We start from the raw sequence: 22,218 nt of genomic DNA on the forward strand, positions 1-22,218 counted from the left end.
CCGGATTACTCCTCTGTCTCGAGATAAACCACCTCTTCTTCCTCCAGCACCCTCAATTATCTCTCTATAATGGCCGAAGCACTCGAGCAGCTCTCTCTCAAAGACATCCCCCCTCCGCCGCCCGGCACCTCCTTCGTCGACGACGCAACCGGCGCCGACGCTGCCTCCGCCGGCTCCCAGGAATCCCCCTTCAAGACCCCCGCCTACGCGCTCTACACCTTCCCGGATGCGCCAATCTACATCAAGAAGGCCGCCGACGGCCCCTTTGAGCCCATCTCCGCATCAATGCTGAAGAAGGCCAAGAAGGGCGCCGAGGGTCTCGCAAAGAAACTCAAGGCGGCGGAAGAAGCGGCCACAAAAAAGGCCGCTGACGACGCTCGCAAGCTCGACGATGCAAAGAAGATCGTGCTCGTCACTGACTCTTCGCTTCCGAAGCCGAAGCACATCAAGATCCGCGAGGGAACTGAAAACAGAGAAACCCGGGTGCTGATCCACGGATGGGTTCATCGTCTGCGTCTGCAAAAGGGTCTTGCTTTCCTCGTCCTCAGAGATGGCACCGGATTTCTCCAATGTGTCCTTGCTGGTGATCTCGTACGTATTCTCTCTCTTCCTATAATAGAATTCAAGACTTGATTGCTAATTCTCTCCTCTCCAGGCGAACGCCTACTCCACCCTCACCCTGACGCTCGAGTCGACCGTGACCGTCTACGGAGTGATCCACCCTATTCCCGAGGGAAAGACCGCCCCCGGCAACCACGAGCTTGCCGTCGACTACTACTCGGTCGTCGGCCTCGCTCCCGGTGGCGACGATGCCATCACCAACAAGGTCCAGGAGAACGCTGATCCCTCACAGCTACTAGATATGCGTCACCTCGTCCTCCGTGGTGAGACCATGATTGGAATCTTCAAGATCCGAGCTCAGCTGCTTAAATCATTCAGACGTGTGTATGAAGATCTGGGACTCACTGAGGTTACTCCTCCCTGCATGGTGCAGACCCAGGTCGAGGGTGGCTCGACTCTATTCTCTCTCAAGTACTACGGCGAAGATGCCTATCTCACGCAGTCCTCGCAGCTCTACCTCGAGACCTGTCTCCCGGCTCTCGGCGACGTTTACTGCGTGCAGGAGTCTTTCCGCGCCGAGCGCTCGCACACCCGTCGTCACTTGAGCGAGTACACCCACGTCGAGGCCGAGCTTGCGTTCCTGACCTTTGAAGATCTGCTGGTCCACATCGAGACCCTGCTCACGCGCACGATCGAGTACGTGCTCGAGGATCCCGAGAGTGCTGCGATCCTGGCAAAGCTCAACCCGGGCTTCAAGAAGCCCACGCTTCCGTTCCGCCGCATGACGTACGAGTCTGCTCTTGACTGGCTCAACGAGCACGGCGTGCCCAACGAAGACGGCGAGGCGTTCAAGTTTGGCGACGATATCGCCGAGGCCGCCGAGCGCAAGATGACGGACGAGATCAACGAGCCGATCTTGCTGACGCGGTTCCCGGTCGAGATCAAGTCGTTTTACATGCAGAAATGCGCCGACGACCCGCGCGTGACCGAGTCTGTGGATGTGCTCATGCCCAACGTCGGCGAGATCACGGGAGGCAGTATGCGTATCTACGAGCTCGACGAGCTCATGAAGGGCTACGAGCGCGAGGGCATCGACCCGGCGCCGTATTACTGGTTCAACGACCAGCGCGTGTACGGAACCTGCCCGCATGGTGGATACGGTTTGGGAACCGAGCGAATTCTCGCGTGGTTGTGCGACAGATTTACTGTCAGAGATTGCTCTTTGTATCCTCGCTTCTCTGGCAGATGCAAGCCTTGATTTAGAGTTGTGCTTTGTTTATTCCTAGTTTTTTGTTTTACTATGGCTTTGTATTCTATGTGCATTTTCTGACGTTAGTGCCATAACATAATATATATATATACTACTACTTTGATAACCGCTCGAGAATAAGCTTGCCAGCCGGCTTCTCGGCCACCCCGCTCGCGACGTCGTAGATGACTTCACCTCTCAAATAAGTCTTCTCCACCAGACCCGTCAGCTTGAGTCCCTTGTACGGCGAGACCTTGTTTTTAAACACGAGGTTTGCTTCCTCGACCGTGAACTCGCGGTCGGGATCAAAGACGACAAAGTCCGCGTCGCGACCGACGTCGATCTCGCCCTTGCGACCCAGCAAACCGACCTGCGCGGCCGTGTTCTTCGACGTCCATGCCGACACCTGTTCGAGCGAAACACCGCGCTTGCGAGCCTCGGTCCAGAGCACAGAGAGCCCGAGTCCGAGACCAGAAACACCGCCCCAGGCGTTGAAGAAATCTCCGTGCTCGGGATCCTTGAGCTGAGGCGTGCACGGCGAGTGATCCGAGACAACGGTGTTCAGGATGCCGGACTTGAGCGCGTCCCAGAGTTTGTCCTGGTTCTCCTTTGTTCTGATCGGCGGGCAGCATTTGTAGTGGGTTGCCTTTTCGGGGACGGCGTCGGAGGCAAAGGTGAGGTAGTGGAAGCAGGTTTCGGCGGAGATCTGCAGACCCGAGGCCTGAGCCTGTTTTAGAAGCGGGAGCACCTCGGCCGAGGAAACATGCACGACGTGCAGCTTCACATCTGACTTTGAGGTTTTGCTCGCGACGGACTCGGCGACCTCGATGATCTTCTTGATCGCAGTGGTTTCGAACGTGTCGGGCCGCGAGGCAAGGAAAGTGGAGTACTCTGTAGTCTTCATGTCGCTCGAGAGCACGGGCTCACCCTCGGCCGGCACCATCTCAGCGTGGAACATGTAGACCGCGCCAGAGCCCGCGAGCTTTGTCATTGCGGTCTCGATGTCGGTCTCGGACACGGCAGGGAACTCGTCCACGCCGGACTCGATCATGAAGCACTTGAACCCGCGCACACCAGCGTCAACCAGCGGGATCAGCTCGTCTTGGTTTCCAGGCACGACGCCGCCCCAGAACGCAACGTCGACGTAGGTCTGGCTCTTGGCGGCCGCGAGCTTGATGTCGAGGTTCGCGACGGTCGTCGTGGGTGGGATCGCGTTGAGCGGCATGTCGACGACGGTGGTGACGCCGCCCGAGGCAGCAGCGCGGGTGCCGGTCTCGAAGCCTTCCCACTCCGTCCGGCCGGGTTCGTTCAGATGGACATGGGCATCGACGAGACCGGGAAGCAGCACTTTTGAAGAGAAGTCGTGGTAGCGCACGCCGGCGGCGCTGTTGCCGGGAGGAGGGAAGATGACGCCGGGGATGATATTGTCGATCTTGCCGGAGTCGCCGACGAAGACGGTGGCGGGGATCAGCGCCTTGTCGATGAGGACTTTGTTGGAGACGAAGATCGAGGGCATTGAGGTGTTTGGTCTTGCGGGGAGGTGGAGGTTGAGAAGGATGGGTGGGATATAAAAAGTTGGTCGAGCAGAGGTCGGAGAAAGCCGAATGGCGTGCGGCGCTGATAGATAGAACGTGAGCAGGCGAGCAGTAATTGAGTAGAGGAGTAGAAAAGTAGAGAATGTAGTAATAGTAGAAGAAGTAGCAGAAGTAGAGGAAGTGAAGCAGAAGCAGAAGCAGAAGCAGTCTTATCGCTATCGCCTCGCTATCGTTATCGAGGCCGTCTCGAGCTGATCCCGTTCTCTACTTATTGTCGATCTCCTAGAAGCTGTCATGTGACCAGATGACTAACACATGAGTAATCACACAAAACCCCTCTGACGCCACTCCGCCGACGCCCTCACCGCCCGCAACACTATCACCCACCAGCACCCGACCACCTTCACGAACCCCGACTCCTGTTCCCACCCCGACCGACCCCATCCCCGACCGGCGAAGCTGCGCACTCACGCAATTGGACTCATAAATGCCAGCAGAATTGCCCGTGCCTGCTGCCGAGGCCCAGCCGGCTGCTGGCGCGGTGGCTTACCCGGCAAAATCTGGTGATGAAGCCGCTGCCGCTGCCGCAGTCGCTTCCGCTGCCTCGGCCGCCATCCCCGCGATTCCTGCTCAGGTCGCTGGTTCTGCTGCTGCTGCTGCTGCGGCCGTGACGCCGGCGGCGCGATCGACAGTCACCCGCGGCAAGTACTCGATCCGCGACTTTGAGATCAAACGCACGCTTGGAACTGGATCGTTCGGCCGAGTGCATCTCGTCAGATCCCGCTACAACCGTCTCTACTACGCCATCAAAGTCCTCAAAAAGGCCCAGGTCGTGCACATGAAGCAGGTCGAGCACACCAACGACGAGCGGCGGATGCTCAAGCTCGTCGATCATCCGTTCCTCATCCGGATCTGGGGCACGTTCCAGGACTCGCTCCACCTCTTCATGGTCATGGACTACATCGAGGGCGGCGAGCTCTTCTCTCTGCTCCGCAAGAGCCAGCGCTTCCCGAACCCCGTCGCGAAGTTCTACGCCGCCCAAGTCACGCTCGCGCTTGAGTACCTCCACTCTCACAACGTCATCTACCGCGACCTCAAGCCCGAAAACATCCTGCTTGATCGCCGCGGAAACATCCGCATCACCGACTTTGGCTTTGCAAAGGAGGTCCCCGACGTGACCTACACCATGTGCGGAACCCCCGACTACATCGCGCCCGAGGTCATCGCCCGCAAGGCCTACAACAAGTCCGTCGACTGGTGGTCGCTCGGCATCCTCATCTTCGAGATGCTCACCGGCTACACCCCGTTCTACGACCAGACCCCCATGCGCACGTACGAGAAGGTCCTCCAGTGCGAGGTGCGCTACCCGAACTACCTACTGCCTGAGGCGCGCGACCTCCTTAGCGGTCTCATCACACGAGACCTCACCCGACGACTCGGCAACCTGGCCAATGGCTCGGCCGATGTCATGAACCATCCCTGGTTTAGAGAAGTCGAGTGGGACCGCATACTGCGTCGCGAAATCGATACTCCTTATGAGCCGCCAATCCGGCATGCTGGTGATGCGTCTTTATTTGAATACTATCCGGAAGAGGAGCTCAATTACGGTATTAACGGTCCTGACGAATACCAGCATCTTTTCCCCGACTTTTAGAGATGTACAACATGAACTGCGACGGTCAACCTTGTGTTTTTTTGTTCTTTTCCTTTTTTGTTGGTGTATTATTTATCCATTCAATCTATCCACTGTTTTTGTCATCTGTCGGTCCTAGTAGTTTTCCTTGCTCGAATTCGTATTCGTCGTAGAATCGCGCGACTATATTCGTCCCTGAGAATAGCCTGCCATCGAGTCCATTCACTGCCTGGTATTCATTAGCATCGGTGTTAGATCAAAAGTAAAGATTGAAGCTTACTCGCAATGCTGAAAGCTCGCTTGTGAACCTGACATAGACGTCGACTCGTGGAGCACCGCCTTCGTTGACGTATACCCGCTCGACTGTCCCATACTACGACACAATTAGCACCACTATCAACGGAATAGAAGTAAGAAAAAGGTATACCTTTGCATCGCATTCGGTACCAATCTCCCCCGCAAGCTCCTCATCGGCCTCATCGGCATCGACCACTTCCCGCAACACGACCACTTTAGACATCTTGCCAAACCTCCCCTCGTCATCCCGTTTCTCGTTCTTATCCACGATCCTCCCATGGCCTGCCTTTTTGTTATCCGCCGAGAACCGCAGCGCCTTTGTGATTCCTGTCGAGGACGCGCCGAGACCTGTACCCGGCGTCCAGCCGTATTTCGAAAGTAACCGTCGCGCAAAGGTTTCCTTTGCGGATTTTTGGCGGGGACCGGGCGGTGAGGGTGGTGAGTGAGGAGGAGGTGAGGGATCTGGTGGTTGGTACATGACTGGAGCTTTAGATACTGTGACGCCTGTGCTGTCAGATGCAGGATCGTCGTAAGTCGTGGGTGGAGCAAAGCTGCGTCGCTCTTCCAGTTGCTGTTCTTCTTCCTCTTCTTGACTCGACTCTGCTTCTGGTCGGTCTTGATCCGCTCCTTCTCTCCTCGCCTTCAAATCAAGTAGATAACTTCGCCAATCCTCATCCTCCATGAACTTCTCCTCGCTTTTCTTGTATTCCTCATACTGGTTCGGACGCATGGGATCATACGTATCCTCCCAATCCAGCTTTCCTTTCTCTGCATCTTCCAGCCGCTGTTTTTTCCGGCGATTGTAGTATCCCGTTCGTCGCGGCCGACTTTGCTCTTGCCCAGATTCTGCTCTGTTGTTGTTGTTGTCGGTGAATGAATCAATAGTGACTTTTGAATGTGGCCGCGGAATCGCGGACGGGTTTATCAGCGTCGGCGGTTTTGAGATCACGGTGCCGGCTGGTGCTGCGGTTGTTTTTCCAGACCGTGCATGAATAGGCTGAAATTTGAGCGCTATATAATCCAAATCTGTATCAGAGACCGAGTAGATTCTCCATCAAGACCAATAAAAGTATTCTTACCTGCAGCCAGCATCTTCTGCTTCTCGTCCTCTTCGGTCAACTGCGTTGGTTCCCTCGAGTACGCGACCGGATCCTTGCTCGCAACCACGGCGGCTTCTAACGAGTCATACAGGCCAGGAGCCCGTCGCCCAGGCGCATTTGCCTTGTCGTTCACTGACATTGGCTCTTTCTGCTTGTTTTGTCTGTCGCCGATTATGTGAATGTTGAGCGTAGAGAATAATCGATGAGCCTCACGCGTGGAGGAGGAACCTTGCTCCCAATCGCTCTCCACAAGCTTCACGAAGCAACAACATCTACAACACCACAGACGCGGATCAGTTCTTCTGTCGTTAATCGGTTGGGCTACAGCGAATATGACGACCACAGACGCGGACCGAGTCACGGTCGCGAAGCTGATTGGTCTTTGTCTGAGACGACGGGTTCCTCCCGACGACGTGAGTTGAATGAATGGAAAAAAGCGGTGATATTCAAAGTGAACTTGGAGCTGACTGTTCTTTCTTGCTGTAGTTTGTTGTTTTATTACGAGAGCTTGTTGCTCAGAATTCTACTGAAGATAGTTCGATATGCCGTACGGTACCTTCATTAATCGTTCGTTCATCTTTGATCTGTCTGCTCACAAAGAACTCTCAAGACGACCTGCTCCAACCCCCACTGACCACCTTCACCGATCCTCTCCTCGTCCGCTACATCGTCTCCGCCTCGACCGCAAACCCGCCCCTCATCTCCCTCTCATCTCTTCTTCTCTCCCTCGAAGTCTCAGCAAACCCCGAAACACTAACAGATGTCCTCGGTTCCCTCGCCTCTGCAGTCTCATCAAACACCTGGACGCCCTCCCGCGCCGGCGTCGTCAGCGACCTCGTCAGCGTCCTCAGCAGACTCCTCACGCAGCTCGCGAGCAATAACTCTGTCTACCTGAGCATGAACAACGGCGATCAATCCGCCGTCGAGCTGATCAGAGACGTGACCGCAGAGTTTACAATCGCTTTGAGCTCGAATAGTGAGTTTGCAAAGATGTTTAATGCTGCTGCAAATAAAGGTTTGAATATCCGTCTTTTGATTTTCGAGATGCTGCGCAGATGCTAATACTTGCTACTTACATCGGATCAGATCAACAAAACGAGTTTCAAACAGCTCTAGAAATGTTCATCAATCACCTCCACATCACGAATCAGCCTCTAGCAGAAAAACTATCTGCCGCGATATCATCCAATCTAAACATAACCTCCTCTCTACCAACTCCCACAGCACCGGCCCTAGTCACTCAAGAAGTACCTGCCGCCCGTACAAAGGGTCAGGTAGAGAAACTCGAATGGGTCGAATCGCTACTTTCCGGGCCACGTCCGCAGTTTGGATCGGCCGACTTTGCCACCCGGCTGACAGCTTTATTCACGACGGAAAGCGGCGACGTCGCAATCTCGTCCCTGACTTCGTCGTCGCTCGACGCGCTCTCGCACTGTGCATTATCCCAGGAATCAAATAGCAGCACGTACCGGGAATCCTCGCGCGTCAAACTGTGGAAAGCGTTCATAATCAACAGACTGCCTCTTATTTTCAAAAACCACCTCTCCGAGCTTCCATCTGCCACTTTTGAGTACGCGCTGCGGAAACCGCTGCTGTCGATCGACGAAAGCACGCTGGCGCTGCTGAACCGGCAGGACGAGAACGAGATCGACATGATGTTCTCCACCGCCACGCCGTACGATATCAGGCGCGAGTTTTTGAAGAGTATGGTGAAATGCGGGTTAATCGAACCGAACGCGATCGATCGGGTGGTTGGTGGTGGTCCGGCTAATGAGAACGATGGGATGGGACAGGATATGACGGGCGAAGAGACGTCGGCTGAAAAGCTTCCGGGTAGCGTGGAGTTGATCATGGAGATGGTCAATAATTCTTACGATAGCGAGGGCGCGATTAAGATGGTGGTCGGGCAAGTTGTCGAGGCCGACTGTTTAACGCAGCATCTAGCTATTGATGCCATTATCAGCGTATGATCTCTAGCACTAATATTTCATATGTCCATCGTTTACTAATCACTACATCACAGCTCCTTGAGTCCTGGATCGAGCAGCGCGAGACCTACAGACTTCGAATACTGGCACAAGAAGTCGCGCACGACACGCAGGTCATGAATCTCATGCTCGTCTACCGAGACCCTTACGAGATTCTCAAGCCACTAATCACTTGTCTCGACACTTGGCTCTACGAAGACGAAACAAGTACGTAATTGCCCTTCCCACGATTAGTTTCCGTACAAGCTAACACACCAATCCCAAGATTTCCAAGACAACTACACAGACTTTGGCGTCATTTTGCTCTTCATATGTGCCTTCTACTACCATTTCAAGCTCGACATTCGCGAGCTAGGCGAGCTGGGCGAGCACTCGTTTGTGCGGAAATACCTCACTTCGTCTGGTGCCGCGCAGCCTGCCGAGATGCTGAATGAAGAGAACCTAGATCTGCTCGGGGGTTGGATCACAGCGCTTTTCGATACCAACGGAATCTCAGACGAACTCATGAAGTAAGCTCCCGTGCTTATGATTCCCTTAGTCATACACTAACTCAGTCTAGATCATGCACACCGATGGCCTACTCCCTCCTAGTCCCCACGATCTTCTACCAAGCCGTAACCGCCTGCAACCGCAACTTCCTCGACATGGACACCCTCAAAGGCGGTCTCGAATACTTCTTCCAACCCTTCCTCCTCGCCTCCATCGTCGGCGCCCTGCACTGGCTCTCCCACCATCTCTGGACCCTGCGCGACATCAGCGTCCCGCTCCAGATCCTCCAGGCTCTCGTCATGCCGCCTTCGCTTCCCGACGAAGCCGTCCCGATCCATAAACTCGTCCTGAGAATCGGCTCCGCGCCCGTGTATCATAACATTCAGGAGATTATGAGTAAAGGAAACTCAGGTGGCGTGGTGCTTCCCGATTCCGTAGATTTGGTCGGCGTCATTAAAGTATTAACGCCCCATCTCGACTTTCGCAAGGAGCTTTAGATATCTATTTTTGTATACTAGAATGATTCCAAAATCAAGTATATTGTATAATGATGCACAGACATAAAAACAAAGACAAAGAACGCTAAACGAATATGAGGGGGGGACATGAAAATAAACATTATTTAAGCACATTAGAGACTTCTGTTCCACCGTGATTTTTTTCTTTTTTCTTCATCCGCAAGTCTTCACTATAGTTACCTCCTTCCAAAAGAAAAAAAAAAGGCTGAAAAAATAAGAGAAAAAGCAGGATATGTGGGTCGACAAAAATTCGGAAAGACTTTGATATAGATACAAGTGACGCGCAGAACGACGGATTCAACAAACGACAAATAAGATAAAAAAACGAAAAAAGAAAACAGGGAATTGCAAACACTCACACACAAGGTATTCTAGAAACATCAATCGAATTCATGTATGCTTGTTTTTCTTGTCTGGGATTTCCTGTCGCTCTCAAGACAATCTGTGTCGGAGAATTTACGCCTCAACAGGCTTCTCCTCCGCCTGCGGCGTCGCCGACTTTGATTTTCTTCCGTTTGTCTTCTTTGTAGTCAACTCGACAATCTTTGCCTTTGCTTTCTCAACCGCTTCTTTCTTGCCCACGATCTTCACCTCCTTCGTAGTTCCCTGCGGCGGAACCCAAAGCTCGACCCCGTTCTCGCTCTCGATCGATTTCTTGATCGCGCCCTCCCGTCCGATCAGGAATCTGTGCTTATCCTGCTCGACTTCGATAACTTCCTCGACCCGGTCTTTGAAATCTTCGACGCGGCGCTTGATCTCGGCAATCACCTTGGCCACCACATCCTTGTGTCCGCTCACCACGATCTTCGTGTCTGGAGAGCTCGCGGGCGGGATCCTGATAATTCTTCCTTGCTGCTGGTTCTTCGCGTTCTTCACGTCGCCTGTCGCGGTCGCAACGATATCCGTCAAGGTAGCACCCTTCGGTCCAATCAAGTCCCGATGGAACTTCTTGGGAACCTCAAGCGTCTCGCTCGTGGAAGACTCGACATCAGAAACTATCTGCTCGATCTGTGTCTTTGCGCTCTTCACGCCCTTCTCCGTTCCCGTGATCTTCACATTCTCGACATCGCTTCCTTCCTGGTTGATGTCAATCTTCGTCTTGGTCTCGTCCATGATCTCGTTGATCTGCTCGCCGCCCCGACCAATCACTCTCGCCAAAGCCTTGCGAGGCACAGACATCGTCTCCGTGAACCCGTTCTCAGCCTCGTACTTGTAAAGCTCGAGCAACTCTTCGCGAGCCTTGGCAGCTCCCTTCGATGGCCCACGGATGACGATCTCGTCCTTGCTCTTCGGCATGAATTCTGAAGGCTCCTTGTCTCTGGGCTCTGAAGAATCAGACGCGCGAGGGAAGTTCACTCGCACCTCGTAGCGATCTTCAATACGACGGACGAATTTTCCCTTTTGGCCAATCAAGGCGCTATGGTGCTCGTTGGGAACTGCGAGTCTCAAGACGACCTCGTCCTCCTATAAAATACATTAGCAACAGCGTCCCTCCATCGAACAGCAAAAAAATAACACTCACCAATCGCTTGGCAAGGGCCAACATTCTAGACTGAGCTTCAAGAACATTGTTCTTGATACCCTTGATAGAAACGTTACCCGAATCATCGACGTCAATCTTAACACCAAGCTCGTCTCTGTATTTGGAGATGTTTGATCCTCCCCTGCCAATAAGCTGGCTTGAGAACTTCTGCGGGAACGGGAAGGTAACAGTAAAGCTGCTAAGGATCTCCTGTGTGCTAGCTTCCTCAACGATTTCCTTGATCTTGCTCGCAACTGAGTCAATCTCGCTGGAAGGTCCGATGATGATCACACTGTCCTCTGTCGAACCAGGGTAATCGTCGCTCACACCAAGCAAAATCTCAATCGCGGAATCGGATCCAGTGAGAGCGTTGATAGTCGACCGCTTGGGCCCGATGATAAACTTGTGCTGCTTAGCCGGAATCTTCAGGGTCTTAGATGCCACGCCACTGAACGCGGTCTTGAGCCCATCAAAGTAGGCGCTCGCACCTTCGAGACTGCTCTTGACCTCATTCTCTTCCGGGCCAAACTCATCATCCTCCTTACCCTCGTAGACCAGGAGGATATCGCCGGTAACGGCAGGGATGATCGCGACCACGCCGTACTGTTCCCTCACCTTCTTCGCGTGCTTGTCAGCAGAGCGAGCAATGAAGCGGTGAAGAAGCGGGTCCGAGCTGGCCCAGGTGCGGACTCTGAGGGGAGGAATCGAGTTGACGAGATCAATTATGCTCTTGCGAGCCTTCTTGATCTCAGGCTCAGAACGACTGGAGATTTCGTACTTGACTTCCTCAGAAACGCCAGGCGAAAGCTTGATCTGCACACTGTTTTCGGCCTCGATGGCTCCCAGTTTCTTGGTGGCCTCGAAATACTTTGACAGAGAGATTGCGTGAGGCAGGTTTTTGCCGTGAGCCTTCGAGATTATAAGGCTGTCGACAGCAAATGAGTTTGCCTTCTCGGCAACTAGACTGATCGCATCGCCGATGCTCTCTCGCGGTCCCAGAATATCAATGACATCGCTGCTTCCGATTTTGATCAGACATCCAGTCTTCTCGAAAATTTCCTGCTTGTTCTTTGCCCCGTCGACGAACTGCTTTCTGTTTGGCGGCACCGAAGTAGAGGCCTGCACATAAGTACTCTTCAACTCCTGAGCCATAAGCTCCATTTTGTTTTTGGTCTCCTCAACAGCTTCACGATCACCAGAAAGAACGATGAAGCTCGAGAGGCTGTCGCCTGAAGAGAATGCAGCCGGAACTTTCACCTTGACATCCTTTCCATCCTCCAGCTCTGAAACCTTGGTAGCAAAGAACGGGAAGTAATCGGCGCTTATAGTCTTCAGTCTGACAGCAAGGTTCTTGGTTCGCTCGTTGACGATCGCCAAAATCTCCGCCTTTGCAAGTGCAACGCCGTCGATATCACCCTCGATGGTGACGTCGGTAGACTCTTCCTCGTCGGCAAACTCAGGTTTGACATATTCACCGTCATCCTTCTTCTGAACCTGAACCTTAGTCGTGGTCCGCTGCTGTATACCTTTGAGGGTTCGTCCGCCGGTACCGATGATATATGGTCGAACGCTGTTGGGTACCGCGATGGTTTCCGTGACCTGTAATTACGAAATTTAGCTTCTAAACGATACATAAAACTGATCCGATGCAAAAACTCCTTACCTTTGGAGTAAGACCACGAATAAGCTCTCGTCGAGCCTCTGGGATAGATGCGCTCTTTCCCTTGATGATGAACGTCGTTGAACCATTGAGACCGCTTGTTGAGCTCTCGATAGAGGTAACGCCCTTAATGCTCTTAGCCTTCGCTACGATCTCAGTGAAGATCGAGCGGCTGCGTGACTGCGCAGGAATGTTGACAGTGAAAATCTCGACCACGTCCGACGATCGGGCAGCAAGGGGAGCACGCGCAACTTCCTTCTTGGTGGCAGTCGCCGATTTGGCGCCAGGAGCGCCCCAAACGGAGGCCGGGCCGCCGGCGGCCTTGGTGGAAAGGCCCCCGAGGGTGGGAAAGGCTTCGAGAGAGCTGATGTCGAGCTTCTCCTTTGTTGCCTTCTTCTTCGTCTGCTTGGCGGGTGAAGCGCCGGCGCTGGCGACGATAGAAGGGGCGGCAGAGGAGGATGCGGACGCAGGAGGCGAGGATGCGGCGGTGTCGGCAGTCGTCATCGACGAGGTCAGATCTGCGGGGCCTTCGTCGTCCGCGACAGAAAGTTGAGAGCCGTCTTCGGCGACGGCGGCGACGGCGGTAGGCTCGGTGACGCTAGCGGGTGGGGCCGGGGACGCGAGCGAGGCAGCGGCGGCGGCGGCGGCTTCGCGCTTCTCGCGAAGCAGATCGGCTGGAGACAGATTGGTGGATTCAGACATTGTCAAGCACGGGATGTATCTTTAGAATGCTAAATCAGAGAAGTATAGGAGGGTGGAAGTGGATTGAGGTGGAAGAAGAGATGCCACAAAGCAAATGGAGCGCCAAAACTAATGTGGAGATGTTCCTCGCGTGCGAAATGAGGGAACAAGGAGTGAGTCTGAAGTTTTCAATGAACCCGAATGACAACCAAAAACAGAAAATCAAATAATCAAAAGGCTGCTTTTAACAATGATGGAAGAGGCTTCGCTAGCTGTTGATTCTGCAATTGAGCCCAGTAGACATCTAAAGCTTAAGCCTATCGCGAGGACGGTTCGTCGAAGAATGACGAAGAACTGTTAGCCGGGACTGATACAGCCATTGCCGGCGCAATTGAGCCGAAGCAGACAAGCAAGCAAAAGCAAAAGACGTACAGAACAGATAAATCAGCCAAGATACCAAGCCAAAAAGGGATGAACACTCGGAAGGAGGAATGGAGAGGATGAACGCGGGAAGAAGGAGGAGCGAGGTGGAGAGACTCGAGGAAGTCGAGCAGACGAAAGGCGGTGCTGGCGGTTCGGCTGTTGAGTTACCCGGCCCAGATAACGTGACTCGGTCACAGCGGGATTTGGGACACGTCACCTGTTACCAATACAAAGACCGTAGTTTATCATCAGTTTTATGAATGGCCGTCGTTATTGTCGTGAGTTTGGCCTGTTGATCGTTGTTTCCGTGAGCCAATTGGTTTTGCTGCAGATGTGCTTACGGCGGACAAGTAGTAAATTATTCAAGAGACGCAGCGACGGTCTACAAAGGCCTGGCCGGAACAGCGCTCCAGACCGCCTCCCTGTAGTCTTTCTGTGACCGACGTCGACAGGCTGACTCCTTGCTTCGTTATCTGATCTTGGACACTCAGTCTTGAATCAGTGTCATCAAAAGACTATATCTGTATCTGTCGGGGTGTTCCCCATTCAATTGAGTATCTGTTATGCTATGCAGTATATGCTATGCAGTATCGATTCGCTCAGAACCCTCCCGCCAAGCTTCGTGAGTTCACAATAAGCCATCCCGACCCCTCTAACTTCTTCGCAAGCTGCTTGGCCACCTTGAAATTCCCTGTAACATGCATAACGCTCTTCTCCGTCTGCCGTGAATAGTCCAGTGCTACCCTGAGAACCCCTTCTTCAATCCATGCCTCGTTTGGGGAAGATATCTTTTCTTGATCGACTTCGGGACCAATAACCCGGAGTTTTGGTATGCTGTCTAGCCACTCCCCGCAACTGCTCGTAAACCCATCCCGCGCGTCTATATCTAGAAAAATCAGTCGCGCTCGGCGCTTCTCCTCTGCGCTTCCCATTCTATCAGCCATATCAATCAACTTCTGCCTCACCTGGCGCGAGCAGATCAGAGTTCTCTCACCGCCTTCAACAAGCGGTCGCAACACATGATGCAGCACGCGATGCTGTCTTTCAGCTTCGATCTGATTTCTCAGAAATTGAAACGCGTTCGCGGACTTTTGGTACAGCTCGTCGGGCGCAGACGTAGACGGGGGCGGGTTGTCGCGTTGCCAGTCTAGTTTTCTGGTAGCTTCTTCTGGAGTCAGGTTCGTGATGTCGGAAATCAGGCAGAATCCTCCTGTGACATCGAAATTGAGCATCGGCGGCACTTGCGTCAGAAAATGGTGATGGTCTTCTTTCATGATAGCCGCGATAATTTCCTTCGCAGACCGGTCATTTTCAAATGATAGAGTATGATCTCCAAATAATCTGACATCAATCTTGAGAGAAGATGAAATGACGGAAACAAAATTCCTCACAATCTCTCCATCGACACCTAGCAAATCCTGCTCACCGATGTTGTAAACCAACAGCGTCACCGCTCGTTCCATTGATCTCTGTGGTCGCAATAATCTAGGAAGAAATCCCTCACTGTCTGCCAATGCATCGTGACAATACTCGCTCCCTTTAACATCCAACACCACTTTTTCCACCGCTCGAAACACCTCAGTCATAGACACAATCTCCTCGACCGACATTTGTTGTTCGTCATCGGCAAGCTCCAACATAATCGTAGCAATCTCCCGCTTCAACTGCGACACAGTCACCCGCGAGATCTTCACAACGCTCTCTCCATAAGCAGCGGTAAGATCACCCGCATACCCACCACTGCTTTCAGGCTTTATTCCCGAACCGAGAGAAACCACACCGGAATAACCACCGTGCTCGAATACGTTCCAAACGGCCTCTAGATGAGGCAAATTGGTCGACCGGATTCGATGCAGCAGACGTTCTTCGAGCTCGGGGGTCGGCAATGATTTCACTTCTTTCCAAAGCTATAATGAGGTTAGACTTGAAACTCAAGAAAGATGAATCAGTCGCCGCTGAAAGCACACTTACAGCCTGTAAAGCGCTCTGCTCCTTCCGGACTTGACTTCGAAACGCCCTCAGAAAGTTGGGTCCTCGCGTCCAAACCGGCCTCCCATCATCACAGTCACCATCATGAAAAGAGCCTTCAATCAGAGAATTCAGACCGTCATACACAGATGACACTTTCTTGTAAAGATTTTGCACTTTGTCTAGCACCTGCCCAAACGACTCGATAATCGGACTCTCGTCCATCTCCAGCGCCCTGATCTTCGACGATAAATCGTCGGTATCCTCCGCGCAGCCATTCTCAGGCTCTTCCAGCCGTATACCTTCCTCTAATTTTCCTTGCTCTCTATCGCCCATCCCATACTCTCTTCTGCTTCCAGATTTCTTCTTCACAGCAAACCCGCCAACTCCAACTTTTGATATTTCCAGGGGTCTGAACTTTAACCTCTGATCTGTGGTTTAGGGCTTATCTTCTACGTTCTTCGAGGACTGCTCCTCACTCTCACGCCAGTGCTGTCGATCAGCACCAGCTAGTTATTAATCAACTACTCGTTTACTGTATCTTTGGAAGGACTTTGGGTACTACCATTAATACGTATTTAGAAGGCAGCTAAGCAGAATGAGCCGATTCAGCGGCGTCGAGTTCGCTCCCGCGAGCAGCAAGAGAGACGAAGACGACATCGACAGCAGCGACGATGATCTCGACGACAGCCTATACACCGGTCTCCGGACTGCAAGTGTATCACCCGAGTTTAAACGAGCATCTGTGAAAATGCAGAGAGAGATGCTGCCGATTTTTGCTCATCGTGAGTCCCGTCTTTGGTCGTGGTGGGTGTGGGTGTGAATAGTGTGCTGATTTGATGATAGGCGAGTCGCTGCTTTATTTGATTGAGAGCTCGCAGGTTGTTGTTCTCATAGGGCATACAGGATCCGGCAAGAGCACTCGTAAGTACTCTCTTTGAGGACGACAGGACGGAGAATAATACGGCTGCTGACCTATACTATAGAAATGACACAGTATCTCTACGAAGCGGGATGGACAGATCACGATAAATTGATCGCTTGCACTCAAGTATGTCAACACTCTAGTCAAACTACCGGTCTAAAACTAATCTTTACTGATATTTTTAGCCACGAAAACTTGCCGCATCGTCAGTAGCAGCTCGAGTAGCGACCGAAATCGGCTGCCGTCTAGGCGAAACAGTAGGCTATTCCATCCGCTTTGAAGACGTCACCTCTCCGGAAACGCGAATCAAATATATGACCGATGGAATGCTTTTGCGCGAGATCCTGATCGATCCACTACTCAGTCGGTACAGCGTTATCATGATTGACGAGGCGCACGAGCGGAGCACGTATACCGATATCTTGATTTGCGTGTTGAAGAAGATCATCAAGCGGCGGCGAGACCTGCGGGTCATTATCTCCAGCGCCACGTTACAAGCCGATGAGTTTGTGAATTTTTTTGGAAGCGGAACAAAGATCATAAGTATAGAGGGGAGAATGCATCCTGTTGACCTGCTATATCTGACCGAGCCGACGGAGAACTACGTCGAGAAGACGATCGAGACGATATTCAGTATACACGCCAATGAACCCGCAGGAGACATTCTTGCCTTTTTAACCGGTCGCGAGGAGATTACGCAAGTGATCCAAGCCATCTATGATCGGCAAGATACTCTCCCCGCCTCTGCACCCCGGCTACTCATCCTTCCGCTCTACGCGGGCCTCTCACAAGAACACCAGCAACGGATCTTTGATCCTACACCAGACGGCACGCGAAAAATCATAATCTCGACAAACATAGCCGAAGCTAGCGTGACGATCGACGGCATCGTCTACGTGATCGACTGCGGGTTCGTAAAGCTTCGGGCATATGATCCCGAGCTGAAAATGGACTCGCTCGTCGTGACGCCGGCGTCGAAAGCGTCGGCAACGCAGCGCGCTGGTCGTGCGGGACGGACGCGGAACGGCAAGTGTTTTCGGTTGTATACAGAGGCGGCTTATGATCAGCTTGCGGAGACCACGCCGCCTGAGTTGCAGCGGACGAATCTCGCGGGCCCGTTGCTGCAGTTGAAGGCGCTTGGGATTGATAATCTGGCGAGACTGGATATGCTGTCGCCGCCGCCGGTGGAGCTTGTTGTGGACGCACTCGAGCTGCTGTTTAATCTGGGAGCGCTGGATGATTATGCAAAGTTAACGAAGCCGCTGGGGGAGCGGTTAGCTGAGCTTCCGCTTGATCCCATGCTCGGGAAGATTGTAAGTTTGTTTTTTGTTTTCCAGTACTATGCTTGAATTACCTTGCTAATGGTCTATCTCTCCTAATAGCTCCTGCAAGCACAAAACTTCGGCTGCGTAAACCAAATGCTAACCATCGCCGCAATGATGTCCGTCGACAACATATTCTACTACCCCGAAAACAACCGCCGCGCAGCACAGGAGCAGCACGCGAAATTCATCGTCGCGGAAGGCGACCTCCTCTCGTACTTCAACGTCTATCAAGCATTCACGCTACGGGGCAAGCAGTCGTCGAAATGGGCGCACGAGAGGTTTCTGAATTATAAGGCGCTCGTGCAGGCGGTTAGCATTCGCGCACAGCTCGCGCGGTATCTGACAAAGTTGGGGGTCAGTATCCCGTCTTCGGCAGCGGCAGTTAGCCCGGAAACGGTGGTGAAGTGCATCGTAAGCGGCTACTTCCCCAACGCGGCCAAGATGCAACCAGATGGATCTCTGCGATTGCTGAGCGGCGACAACGGCAGCAGCAGTAGCAGCACGGACGGAAAGAGCACAGTCTGGATCCATCCGACGTCGGTTATGTTTTCTCGCTCGGCTGAGTGGGTCGTCTTTTCGCAGATTGTAAAGATGGGCAAGAAAACGTACATTAACGGGGTCACAAAGATCGACCGAGATTGGCTGCTGGAAGCGGCGCCTAGGTTTTATCAGGTCACGAAACAGCGGTGATTGAGTGCTAGAGCTTTTGATTAGCTCGCGATGGATTGATGCGTGCTAGCGGATTGGACTGCGTTCACACCACGCCTTGAGATTATTTGGACAGTTTTAACGATATACTAGAACATGTGGACAAATAGATAGAGTGAGAGTAGGGAACTGCACGATGATGTCGCCGAGATGGCAAATTCCAAGCCGATCTCTCCGCGCCTCTCGACTCTCTAAATAAAGCCCTCCCCGCGCACACCTAAGAATAAAACAGAAAATCATTTAAACCGTAGCTTACTTCACCTCACCTCACCTCGCAACATCGCACCCATTCAAAGGCAGCCGGGCGCATAAATTTTTCTGTTAATCAAATTACCAATTAATCTGCTAAACCAAACCTCCTAAGTGCTCCCTCTCTCTCTCCTCAGAGTAGCTATTACTGTTAAACCCTTACCCGATGGGGAGTTGTAACCCGCTCCAGTCTAGAAATTACCCAGATCGGCACTCAACAAAGACCTCACAGATTGAGCTACAAAAGGAGGGCAACCAAAAGAGAGAGATTGCCTGTCATTGCGGGGGAAAGAGAATCAGAGAACTTGTTATTTTTATATAGAAGACAAACACCTGACAAATAGAACAAGAGAATTTTATGATATGCGATGCTTGATGTGCCAAAAAACAAAAACCTGTGCAAATCATGACTTTAAAACATTTTGAATCAATCATACGAAATGGCGAAGCGGAAGAAAGACCACAAGACGACCCAAAAAACAAAAAAAGAAAACAAGAACAAAAACAAAAACAAAAACAAAAACAAAAACAAAAACAAAAACATGAAATGGTGAAAAAATGGAAAAAAGAGACTGCTAATATGCCAACATATGCATCCAGTAACAGAAATAAAACGAAATGATAGAGATGTAGATAAATAGATGAAAATGGAAAGTACGAAAACAAAAAACTTCTATTTTACCCGCTGCTTCTTTAAGAAATCAGAAAGCCTCTGAAGAGAGTTAAACCCGTGCTGCTTCCGTATCGCTTCAACCTGCAACACCGCCTCCTCCAACGATATCCCTTGCATCTCGCCAATCCGATGGATATAGTCAAGAATCACTTTCCGTAGACAGAAGAATTTGCGCTCAGCGCTGCTACTGCGCCACCTGGTTCCAAACTTCTCTTCGAGCTCGCGCACTTTGGGACCGCCGTTAAGGCCGATCGTCCATTCTTGCCATAGCTCGGGCACCGTCGTGACATCGCGTGACATTCGGTATCGGGGCACAACGAGCTGGTCGATGCCGTTGGAGGCGCCGTTGGGACTAACGGGTGTGGATGAGCCTTGCACGGTCATCATGTATGGATTTGCTTCGTGCTGGTGCTGTAGATGGTGTTGCTGGGCATGCGTTGGCGCTTTGTTCTGGCGTCTGAGGTCGGGGGAAGGAGGACCGTTGACGGGAGACCCTTGCGAGAGGGGGATATGCTGAGCTGAATGGGATCCTTGAAGCACGCTACTTCTTTGCTGCGTCTGTTGTTGCTGTTGTTGCTGCTGCTTTTGTTGATTTTGTTGTTGCTGCTGTTGTTGTTGAGTCTGCTGCTGTTGTTGACTTTGTCTCTGCTGATGAGCAGCAGCAGCAGCGACAGCCGCCACCTTATACAGATTCACGTCGGCCGCCTGCGCGCGCGACGCGGCGTACATATCCGCAGACTCATCAATCACCGACTCATCCGCCGCATTGTAGCTATCCCGTTGATTCGTCGGCGCGGAAGGACTCGGTCCGGCAGCAAGCGCAAAGGCTGCCTGCTGCGCGACACTAGACGAGACCAACATCGGCTGCGTGATGTGCTGCGCGGGAGGGGTGGCACTGGAAGCCGTAGACGGAGATACCGCGCGTCCGTGTTCGTGCTGCTGCCTTACTGCTGAAGCTTGCTGCGCCGCGGCCGCTGCAGCAGCGACGTGTTTCTGCGCGCTTGCCGTCAAATTTGAGATTTCTCGATATGGCACGATATCGGACGCCAACTCAGCTGTAGCATGCGTACCCGCCCACGCAGCGATCTTCTCCACCATATTGCAAAGATGCGTAATATCCCGGTTTTGCCGATCAATTATCGCTCTGATCTCGTTACTTTCGCTCTCAATCTGCTTTGACAGCTTCTCGCTCTGCAGGTTGATTACAAACTGCAGGTTGTCCCGCATTATAATTGAGTTCGACTGCATGATGGACTCAATAATCGACTGCGCACTGGCATTCAGTCCTCTGCTCCCGCCTCGGACGGAAGACTCAGCTGCTCCGGCTCCGTCGTCCGAGTACGAGTCGAATTCTGAGTCAGATATATCCGGACTCAACCCAGGAACGGAGTATCCGTAATCAACATCCAGCATCCTTGAACTCCTTCGGTGCTGCCGATGGAGATGGCGACCGCTGCCACGGGAGACTGGCCGCTGATGACTTGTTGGTGTAGACGGCTGCTGACCGCCAGCAGAGTTGATATGGGGACGATATGAGCTCAGACCGTTACTGTTTCCGTTGCCGTTGCCATTGAGTTGTCCCTTGCGTTGTCGCTGAGCCACGAGTGCGGCAGCATGGTACTTTTGCAGAAAGGCTTTCAATACCAGGCCAAGCGGAGGAGGGTTTGAGTTGAAGCCGCGGTCGCGCTGGTACTTGTATTGATCGATAAGTACCGACACGTACGACTTCAGGGTCGCATAGATTTCGACTGCAGGATTCAATTCCGAGCTGGCGTCCTCCTGTGCAGTCGGGCCATTGATCCCGCTGGCAGACTGCTGCTGCTGAGCCTGCTGTTGCTGCTGCTGAGCCTGCTGCTGGGCCTGCTGGTTTTGCTGGGCAACGTTGAGCTGGCTTTGAATACGCGAAAGCACGAATTCCCGAAGAAACAGGCAGATCTTGTCTTCGCTGATTGCGGTACCGTCTGAGAAATCACGAACGTCTTTGCACCATGACTAGAGAGCCGGGTTAGATTTGCACAAAGAAAAGCAGATTAGATCAGGATCACTTACGTTCCACTCGTTCATCTTGACGATGTGCGACGACTGGGCTAGTTCTCTGTGGTAACCATCTTCGTTACCAGAGCTGCTATTGCTGCTGCTCGAGATATAGCTCGCCACTGGAGAACAAGGGCGGTTAGTAAATAGTAGAGAGGGAGAGAAAGTGGGTAGAAAAAAAGAAGTGCGGCGTTCGGCGTTGTAATTGACGCTGATTACCAGAAGAACAGCAAGAATTAACGAAGACAGGACCCCGAAAAGGAAGGTCTGAGCCTTGCCGTGAAAAAGTGGGGAGGAGGAGAAGGAGGGGTTGTCCTGACGGACGGGCGTACTCACTCTCACGTATCATTCTGTCGCGATTCTCGAGTAGGTCTTGATCATTCTTGGACGCCATTGCGAAGTGGAGGTAGACCGAGAGGGCAAAGTTATGAGCAGCGGGTGAGGAAGGGGTCTAAGCACCGAGGCAAAGTCTGCTGGAAAGAAGGTGTTACTTGGATGAATAAAAGAACGAGAGAGCGCATGAGAGAGCAAGCGGACGGTAGATCAGCGAGCTGGAAACAGATCGGTATGCTGCGATCGGTGTTTCTCGGAGGTAGCGGTGGCGGAGGCGGTGATGAAGCGGGTGGGATGGGGAAGAAGTTACAATCGAGTGCTCACCTATCTCAGTGGGTCGCAGGACG

General features: G+C 52.6%; 9 protein-coding genes across 9 annotated transcripts; 4 read left to right on the top strand and 5 right to left on the bottom strand.

The window, feature by feature from the left end:
* Window positions 1-19: 19 nt before the first annotated feature.
* On the top strand, window positions 20-1,935 carry BZA70DRAFT_247257 (asparaginyl-tRNA synthetase). The gene is made up of 2 exons (XM_064910652.1): window positions 20-591; window positions 656-1,935. The coding sequence occupies exons 1-2, from the start codon at window positions 70-72 to the stop codon at window positions 1,817-1,819; spliced, it is 1,686 nt and encodes a 561-aa protein (XP_064768840.1). The 5' UTR covers window positions 20-69; the 3' UTR covers window positions 1,820-1,935.
* On the bottom strand, window positions 1,873-3,573 carry BZA70DRAFT_142815 (uncharacterized protein). Its single transcript, XM_064909643.1, has one exon. It carries the CDS (start codon window positions 3,324-3,326, stop codon window positions 1,926-1,928), a length of 1,401 nt encoding a protein of 466 aa, XP_064768841.1. The 5' UTR covers window positions 3,327-3,573; the 3' UTR covers window positions 1,873-1,925.
* Window positions 3,574-3,585: 12 nt separating this feature from the next.
* BZA70DRAFT_306611 (camp-dependent protein kinase type 2) lies at window positions 3,586-4,999 on the top strand (the record flags this gene model as incomplete). Its single annotated transcript, XM_064914808.1, has 1 exon — window positions 3,586-4,999. Exon 1 carries the CDS (start codon window positions 3,833-3,835, stop codon window positions 4,997-4,999), a length of 1,167 nt encoding a protein of 388 aa, XP_064768842.1. The 5' UTR covers window positions 3,586-3,832.
* Window positions 5,000-5,041: 42 nt separating this feature from the next.
* Window positions 5,042-6,715, bottom strand: BZA70DRAFT_142910 (uncharacterized protein). Its single transcript, XM_064909646.1, has 4 exons — window positions 6,355-6,715; window positions 5,406-6,286; window positions 5,259-5,351; window positions 5,042-5,207 (listed from the first exon to the last, which is right to left on the bottom strand). Exons 1-4 carry the CDS (start codon window positions 6,512-6,514, stop codon window positions 5,085-5,087), a joined length of 1,257 nt encoding a protein of 418 aa, XP_064768843.1. The 5' UTR covers window positions 6,515-6,715; the 3' UTR covers window positions 5,042-5,084.
* Window positions 6,569-9,371, top strand: BZA70DRAFT_277117 (mediator complex subunit Med5-domain-containing protein). Its single transcript, XM_064912402.1, has 7 exons — window positions 6,569-6,788; window positions 6,862-6,922; window positions 6,986-7,390; window positions 7,462-8,339; window positions 8,399-8,570; window positions 8,629-8,872; window positions 8,923-9,371. The coding sequence occupies exons 1-7, from the start codon at window positions 6,708-6,710 to the stop codon at window positions 9,347-9,349; spliced, it is 2,268 nt and encodes a 755-aa protein (XP_064768844.1). The 5' UTR covers window positions 6,569-6,707; the 3' UTR covers window positions 9,350-9,371.
* Window positions 9,372-9,527: 156 nt separating this feature from the next.
* On the bottom strand, window positions 9,528-13,489 carry BZA70DRAFT_143250 (uncharacterized protein). Its single transcript, XM_064909650.1, has 3 exons — window positions 12,556-13,489; window positions 10,893-12,491; window positions 9,528-10,834 (listed from the first exon to the last, which is right to left on the bottom strand). Exons 1-3 carry the CDS (start codon window positions 13,252-13,254, stop codon window positions 9,827-9,829), a joined length of 3,306 nt encoding a protein of 1,101 aa, XP_064768845.1. The 5' UTR covers window positions 13,255-13,489; the 3' UTR covers window positions 9,528-9,826.
* Window positions 13,490-14,085: 596 nt separating this feature from the next.
* Window positions 14,086-16,091, bottom strand: BZA70DRAFT_143168 (uncharacterized protein). Its single transcript, XM_064909647.1, has 2 exons — window positions 15,628-16,091; window positions 14,086-15,563 (listed from the first exon to the last, which is right to left on the bottom strand). Exons 1-2 carry the CDS (start codon window positions 15,958-15,960, stop codon window positions 14,256-14,258), a joined length of 1,641 nt encoding a protein of 546 aa, XP_064768846.1. The 5' UTR covers window positions 15,961-16,091; the 3' UTR covers window positions 14,086-14,255.
* Window positions 16,029-18,612, top strand: BZA70DRAFT_143217 (helicase). Its single transcript, XM_064909649.1, has 5 exons — window positions 16,029-16,409; window positions 16,471-16,548; window positions 16,611-16,675; window positions 16,735-17,862; window positions 17,932-18,612. The coding sequence occupies exons 1-5, from the start codon at window positions 16,223-16,225 to the stop codon at window positions 18,562-18,564; spliced, it is 2,091 nt and encodes a 696-aa protein (XP_064768847.1). The 5' UTR covers window positions 16,029-16,222; the 3' UTR covers window positions 18,565-18,612.
* Window positions 18,613-19,504: 892 nt separating this feature from the next.
* On the bottom strand, window positions 19,505-19,804 carry BZA70DRAFT_237534 (transcriptional activator of glycolytic enzymes-domain-containing protein; the record flags this gene model as incomplete). Its single annotated transcript, XM_064910418.1, has 1 exon — window positions 19,505-19,804. One exon carries the CDS (start codon window positions 19,802-19,804, stop codon window positions 19,505-19,507), a length of 300 nt encoding a protein of 99 aa, XP_064768848.1.
* Window positions 19,805-22,218: the final 2,414 nt, after the last annotated feature.

This window comes from Myxozyma melibiosi, assembly GCF_037950935.1.
Source record: "Myxozyma melibiosi strain Phaff 52-87 chromosome Unknown BZA70scaffold_4, whole genome shotgun sequence".
Classification (NCBI taxonomy): Eukaryota; Fungi; Ascomycota; class Lipomycetes; order Lipomycetales; family Lipomycetaceae; genus Myxozyma; species Myxozyma melibiosi.

Bases quoted from the DNA above. Each gene is read 5' to 3' on its own strand.
- BZA70DRAFT_247257 (XM_064910652.1), top strand. From the start codon at position 70: ATGGCCGAAGCACTCGAGCAGCTCTCTCTCAAAGACATCCCCCCTCCG. The intron at 592-655 runs GTACGTATTCTC...TCTCCTCTCCAG, and splicing joins GTGTCCTTGCTGGTGATCTC to GCGAACGCCTACTCCACCCT.
- BZA70DRAFT_142815 (XM_064909643.1), bottom strand. From the start codon at position 3,326: ATGCCCTCGATCTTCGTCTCCAACAAAGTCCTCATCGACAAGGCGCTG.
- BZA70DRAFT_142910 (XM_064909646.1), bottom strand. From the start codon at position 6,514: ATGTCAGTGAACGACAAGGCAAATGCGCCTGGGCGACGGGCTCCTGGC. The intron at 5,352-5,405 runs GTATACCTTTTT...ATTGTGTCGTAG, and splicing joins GTACCGAATGCGATGCAAAG to TATGGGACAGTCGAGCGGGT. The intron at 5,208-5,258 runs GTAAGCTTCAAT...AATGAATACCAG, and splicing joins GCGAGCTTTCAGCATTGCGA to GCAGTGAATGGACTCGATGG.
- BZA70DRAFT_277117 (XM_064912402.1), top strand. From the start codon at position 6,708: ATGACGACCACAGACGCGGACCGAGTCACGGTCGCGAAGCTGATTGGT. The intron at 8,340-8,398 runs GTATGATCTCTA...ACTACATCACAG, and splicing joins CTATTGATGCCATTATCAGC to CTCCTTGAGTCCTGGATCGA. The intron at 8,873-8,922 runs GTAAGCTCCCGT...AACTCAGTCTAG, and splicing joins ATCTCAGACGAACTCATGAA to ATCATGCACACCGATGGCCT.
- BZA70DRAFT_143250 (XM_064909650.1), bottom strand. From the start codon at position 13,254: ATGTCTGAATCCACCAATCTGTCTCCAGCCGATCTGCTTCGCGAGAAG. The intron at 12,492-12,555 runs GTAAGGAGTTTT...TCGTAATTACAG, and splicing joins TTCGTGGTCTTACTCCAAAG to GTCACGGAAACCATCGCGGT. The intron at 10,835-10,892 runs GTGAGTGTTATT...TGTATTTTATAG, and splicing joins TGGCCCTTGCCAAGCGATTG to GAGGACGAGGTCGTCTTGAG.
- BZA70DRAFT_143168 (XM_064909647.1), bottom strand. From the start codon at position 15,960: ATGGGCGATAGAGAGCAAGGAAAATTAGAGGAAGGTATACGGCTGGAA. The intron at 15,564-15,627 runs GTAAGTGTGCTT...ACCTCATTATAG, and splicing joins AGCAGAGCGCTTTACAGGCT to CTTTGGAAAGAAGTGAAATC.
- BZA70DRAFT_143217 (XM_064909649.1), top strand. From the start codon at position 16,223: ATGAGCCGATTCAGCGGCGTCGAGTTCGCTCCCGCGAGCAGCAAGAGA. The intron at 16,549-16,610 runs GTAAGTACTCTC...CCTATACTATAG, and splicing joins AGGATCCGGCAAGAGCACTC to AAATGACACAGTATCTCTAC. The intron at 17,863-17,931 runs GTAAGTTTGTTT...CTCTCCTAATAG, and splicing joins ATCCCATGCTCGGGAAGATT to CTCCTGCAAGCACAAAACTT.